Genomic DNA, 6,438 nt, shown 5'->3' on the forward strand with positions numbered 1-6,438 from the left:
TTTTATTAAAAAATATTATGTACCTGCTTCTATATAGTAATAGATATGTTGAAGTGTTTCAGAAAAGATAAAAACTGGTCATTATTTTCAGCTTAATTTAAAACAGAGAGAGAAAGAAAGAGAGAGCATACACAAACATGTGCGCAGAACTGAAGTACTAATATCACCTCTATCCATCATGTCCAGAAAAGACACTAGTAATCAGTCACAGTGCTGTTTCCTACTGAAGCCAGAGTCAGCTCAGAATCCTCCTCAACACAGCATTTCAGGCAACTTTTACATGAATGGATAAAAAAATCTATCTTCCATCCTTCGTGTAAAAAATTAAATGCATTCTCAGAATCTTGGGTCCTTGCCTTGCCTTTTATTGTTTTGTTTTTTTTAAAGAAATGAGTCATTTTATATATGAATATTGGAACTCCAATAACTTCCTGAGGAAGGAGAATATGGTAATGCTTTTTTAAAATTTAAAAAGATAAACATTTGGTTGATGGACATGATTATAGAACCCCATTCTTATTACTTGCCCCTATAAACATTGTGGTTTTTCTTGGTTCCTTTGGAATGATTGTCCTTGTACTTTATTATTTGTAGAAACTAGTTCCAATACTATAAAGTTGCCAGGTGGTGGCAAATGGTGACCTCATTTTCAAGCGTCCTGGCATCAGGGCTCCCTTCATTGCTGCTAGGGTCACCTGCTTTAGTGGAGATGAAAGGTCTTACTGCCCTGACTTATGCAGCATCACTTGACATCACTGATTCCTTCATGCCCTCCTGGGTCTTCTCAGTCAATCCACATGCTTTCCATAGGCACTGCATTGAAGGCCAGAGTTTCAGCTACATATATTGATAAATCCCAAGTATGTATACTAAGATATCTCTTAAAGTCTAGACCCTTAATTTTCAACTGTCCATGGACACTTCCACCAGGGTGATTAGTACAAACATAAACAGCTGACAAATACTTACTTGTGGCCAGAGGGTGTGCTAAGAGCTTTACAATCATTAACTTAATTTAACTTTTCCAAGGACTCTTAGAAGTTTTCATCTCTATAATACAGATAGGAAATGCAAGGCTTAGGGAATCGCACCATTAGTAAGTGGTGGAACAAAGTCTGGAATGTAAAGGCTATCCAGAGTTTAAAAGGATATACAGGCCCTTCAATTTTGGCTTAAGCAAAATAGAAGTCATCCCATCCTCATACCCCAGAACTTCAGTCTTAGCCTTAGGTCAGTCCAGTCCACACCCAGTGCCATCCTGCTGTCATCCTTCTTCAAGGTCCAGTACCCACTGTAGACCTTGATCCGGCTGTCACTATTTCTTACCTAGAACACAATTCTTGCTCATTTTTTTCTCTTTTCTTGCACTGAGGAGAGAAAAGCTACTAGAAACAAATGACCGTTTTTCTCATATATGTTCCTTTTAGTTTATTTCCTACTACACTCTTATCTTGAATAAAAAGATAGGGCCTGGATAAGAAAACTTTAATTTGGAGCAGGCATAGGATTTTTCTTATTTACTGTTTTCACTTGCATCTCTGTAATACTGTCTTTTGTTTTTTTTGTTTTCTAGGAATGTTTACCCTTGCAGAAGTTGCATCACTTAATGACATTCAGCCAACTTACCGAATCCTGAAACCATGGTGGGATGTGTTTATGGATTACCTGGCTGTTGTTATGTTGATGGTAGCCATCTTTGCAGGAACCATGCAACTTACCAAAGATCAGGTGGTCTGCTTGCCAGTATTGCCATCTCCTGTAAATTCAAAGGCACACACGCCACCAGGAAATGTCGATGTCACCACCGACATCCCGAAGACAGAAGCAGCCACCGGCCAAGACCAAGATGGGCGGACAACAAATGACGTTTCCTTTGGCACATCTTCTGTGACACCTGACATACCTCTCAGAGCCACATATCCTCGCACAGATTTCACAGTTCCAAATCAGGAGGCAAAGAAAGAGAAGAAAGATCCAACAGGCCGAAAAACAAACTTGGATTTTCAGCAATATGTATTTATTAATCAGATGTGTTACCATCTGGCCCTTCCATGGTATTCTAAATACTTCCCATACCTTGCTCTTATCCATACTATTATTCTCATGGTCAGTAGCAACTTTTGGTTCAAATATCCCAAAACATGCTCAAAAGTAGAACATTTTGTTTCAATATTAGGAAAGTGCTTTGAATCCCCTTGGACTACGAAAGCGTTGTCTGAGACAGCATGTGAAGACTCAGAGGAAAACAAGCAGAGAATAACAGGTGCCCAAACCCTACCAAAGCACGTGTCTACCAGCAGTGATGAAGGGAGCCCCAGTGCCAGTACTCCAATGATCAACAAAACCGGCTTCAAATTTTCAGCGGAGAAGCCTGTGATCGAGGTTCCCAGCATGACCATCCTGGATAAAAAAGACGGAGAACAGGCCAAAGCCCTGTTTGAGAAAGTCAGGAAGTTCCGTGCCCATGTGGAAGATAGTGACTTGATCTATAAACTCTATGTGGTCCAAACAGTTATCAAAACAGCCAAGTTCATTTTTATTCTCTGCTATACTGCAAACTTTGTCAACGCAATCAGCTTTGAGCACGTCTGCAAGCCAAAAGTCGAGCATCTGACCGGCTATGAGGTATTCGAGTGCACTCACAATATGGCTTACATGCTGAAAAAGCTTCTCATCAGTTACATATCCATTATTTGTGTTTATGGCTTTATCTGCCTCTATACTCTCTTTTGGTTATTCAGGATACCTTTGAAGGAATATTCTTTTGAGAAGGTCAGAGAAGAGAGCAGTTTCAGTGACATTCCAGATGTCAAAAACGATTTTGCGTTCCTTCTACACATGGTAGACCAGTATGACCAGCTGTATTCCAAGCGTTTTGGTGTGTTCTTGTCAGAAGTCAGTGAAAATAAACTTAGGGAAATTAGTTTGAACCACGAGTGGACATTTGAAAAACTCAGGCAGCACGTGTCACGCAATGCCCAGGACAAGCAGGAGTTACATCTGTTCATGCTGTCGGGAGTGCCCGATGCTGTCTTTGACCTCACAGACTTGGATGTGCTGAAGCTTGAACTGATTCCAGAAGCTAAAATTCCTGCTAAGATTTCTCAAATGACTAATCTCCAAGAGCTCCACCTCTGCCACTGCCCTGCAAAAGTTGAACAGACTGCTTTTAGCTTTCTTCGCGATCACTTGAGATGCCTTCACGTGAAGTTCACTGATGTGGCTGAAATTCCTGCCTGGGTGTATTTGCTGAAAAACCTTCGAGAGTTGTACTTGGTAGGCAATTTGAACTCTGAAAACAATAAGATGATAGGACTTGAATCTCTCCGAGAGTTGCGGCACCTTAAGATTCTCCACGTGAAGAGCAATTTGACCAAAGTTCCCTCCAACATTACAGATGTGGCTCCACATCTTACAAAGTTAGTCATTCATAATGACGGCACTAAACTCTTGGTACTGAACAGCCTTAAGAAAATGATGAATGTCGCCGAGCTGGAACTCCAGAACTGTGAACTAGAGAGAATTCCACATGCTATCTTCAGCCTCTCTAATTTACAGGAACTGGATTTAAAGTCAAATAACATACGCACAATTGAAGAAATCATCAGTTTCCAGCATTTAAAACGACTGACTTGTTTAAAATTATGGCATAACAAAATTGTTACCATTCCTCCCTCCATCACCCATGTCAAAAATTTGGAGTCACTTTATTTCTCTAACAACAAGCTCGAATCCTTACCAGTGGCAGTATTTAGTTTACAGAAACTCAGATGCTTAGATGTAAGCTACAACAACATTTCAATGATTCCAATAGAAATAGGATTGCTTCAGAACCTACAGCATTTGCATATCACTGGGAACAAAGTGGACATTCTGCCAAAACAGTTGTTTAAGTGTGTCAAGTTGAGGACTTTGAATCTGGGGCAAAACTGCATCACCTCCCTCCCAGAGAAGATTGGTCAGCTCTCCCAGCTCACTCAGCTAGAGCTGAAGGGGAACTGCTTGGACCGCCTGCCAGCCCAGCTGGGCCAGTGTCGAATGCTCAAGAAAAGCGGGCTTGTTGTGGAAGATCACCTTTTTGACACCCTGCCACTCGAAGTCAAAGAAGCATTGAACCAAGACATAAATGTTCCCTTTGCAAATGGGATTTAAACTGAGATAGTGTGTGCACAGCCATGTGCAGGAACAACTTCCTAAATTGCAAACGCTCACGTACAAGTTATTGCAAGATAATGCATTTTAGGAGTAGGTACATCTTTTAAAATAAAACACAGAGGATGATGCATAGAAGGCTGATAGAAGACGTAACTGAATGTTCGATGTTTGTAGGATTTTAAGTCATTCATTTCCAAATCTTTTTTCTTTTTTTCTTTTGGGGAAAGGGAAGGAAAAATTAAAATCACTAATCTTGGTTCTTTTTAAATTGTTTGTAACTTGGATGCTGCCGCTACTGAATGTTTACAAATTGCTTGCCTGCTAAAGTAAATGATTAAATTGACATTTTCTTACTATATCACCTTTTTTGAGGTGTCTTGATTTACTTTGCTTAATTGGTGCAATATTACTTTAATTCAGACCACTAAAGACAGACACATCAGGTCCAAATTTGTAAATTTAAATTTGCTAAAATTGATTTCTTTCCTGTTTTAATTTAAAGCACCTCAAATAAGCACTTCTTATAATAGTTGACTGATACTGCTGCTTCTGAGAATCCCATGTTGTAGATTTATAATTTTGAAGACCTGGAATGCAGTAAAGATATGTGGATTGTTGGAGGGTTGGGTTTTTTTTTTTTTTTTTTTTTTTGTATTTTTAAGAATACGTAATAACAAGAAAAACTAACACATCCCTTAATAATAGTTTTTTCCTCATAGTTTGGAGTTCTGATTATATGGTATAATTTTCTACCAATAATATAGGGTTGCCAATAATAGAAAAAGTTTCTTAAAAATAAATTCAATTATAACCAAAATAAAAATTTTAATGACTTATTGATTAACTCAACTTTTCAACATCACTATTTGGAAGATAATACAAAATCAAAGCAAGTATTTAATTTTTTGTCCTTTCCACTGTTGTGATAGTGTTTGTGGGGAATGAAAATAGGACTTCTAGTTCATGGAGTTGGAAAACTCTAACTTTTCCTATTTATTTTAATGACAAGCTGTATTTCCTGTGTTTGTCTGCATCTAGGCAGGGTCGTGTCCAGGGAAATGCTGGCAGAATATACACTTTTTAGATGACAGTTGTCCTTTATCTAACTTACAAAGTGTCTAAATCAGTCTCAAAAAAATTAAAAAATTTCCTGCCACTTATTTAACTATTAGTTAACAGGTGTTTCATAGGCCTCCTTCAGGGGCATTTTTTCAAGAAAAAAAAAAATGTTTGGCACTCTGGATGACAAAGTAGTGTCTTCTCAGTACAAGACTGGACTCACTTAATGAAACAATGGACTTTCTGTTGTTGCTCCTAAGCACAGCTTGAAGGATTTTGCAGAGAATGTGGAAACATAAAACTCATATCTTTGCTTTCTTCAAAAAAACAGAACTCTGGGGGTACAGGCCTGTGGCCAATGGAGGTGAATCTTTGCCTATTGTAGAGGTTATAAACTCTCTGAGAAGTACATACGATCACTAATAGAAAAGGCTGCAGCCACTGTAGCCGAATTAGGAGCTGACCCCAGCTCCAGCATTCTCTCTCTTCCCAAAAGGCTTAAAGTAAGGGACCAGCTTATTTTTTTTTTTTAAATCCCAAGTTTAGAAAATCAGACAAAGAAAAATGGCAATTTTTTTATATAAGCAAATTCTCTCCCGTATACACATCTTTCAGTTGTCTCAGTTTTCATTAATATTAACTAGTATTGATTATGTACCTGTTTTGTGCCTAGGCAGTAGAAGGAATTGGAGATTTAGTGTTGGAATAAGTCACAGCCCCTGGCCACATGGAGCTTTATATAGCAAATTGGGGAGATAAATATTACTTGTGCAAATATAATAATAGAAATGTTTAGTTACAGTTGTAATGTAGAGGGTATGTAGAATCTATGTGAATGAGTAATAGGAGGGGTGAGGGTGAACTTAAAGAGGAGCTTCAGGGATGTTTTGTACTTAGAAACTCTGCCTGTAAACAGCCCAGATATTTCTTTTTTGCCAGCCACATAGGAAACTGTTCTCCCTGCTTAGTAATGCCACCACCTCAATTGGCACAGCATTTTTAGAAGGATGCCTCACCATCTTAATTGTGAGATAAGCAGGCTAGATCTTAAGATCTTCGCTTTAAGGACTAAGAAACCTATCTTCCTTTAAAAAAAATCTGGTTTATTAAAGTATGATTGGCATATAAACAGCCTCACATATTTAAGATACACATTTCCATGAGTTGTCTTCCTTTCTTGAAAAAAGTACATGTTGTTTTTGAAGGGCAGAAGTGACAGGACAC

The 6,438-nt window shown here is 38.5% G+C and overlaps 1 protein-coding gene across 2 annotated transcripts in view; it reads left to right on the plus strand.

The window, feature by feature from the left end:
• LRRC8D (leucine rich repeat containing 8 VRAC subunit D) overlaps window positions 1–4,816 on the plus strand; it is a 111,796-nt gene extending 106,980 nt beyond the window's left edge. For both annotated transcript variants that reach the window (XM_069480175.1, XM_069480176.1), the window contains exon 3: window positions 1,574–4,816. In XM_069480175.1, the coding sequence (XP_069336276.1) occupies window positions 1,576–4,152 (2,577 nt within the window). In that variant the 5' untranslated portion in view covers window positions 1,574–1,575 and the 3' untranslated portion in view covers window positions 4,153–4,816. The remainder of the gene's footprint in view (window positions 1–1,573) is intronic.
• Window positions 4,817–6,438: the final 1,622 nt, after the last annotated feature.

This window comes from Eulemur rufifrons, chromosome 8, assembly GCF_041146395.1.
Source record: "Eulemur rufifrons isolate Redbay chromosome 8, OSU_ERuf_1, whole genome shotgun sequence".
Taxonomy (NCBI): Eukaryota; Metazoa; Chordata; class Mammalia; order Primates; family Lemuridae; genus Eulemur; species Eulemur rufifrons.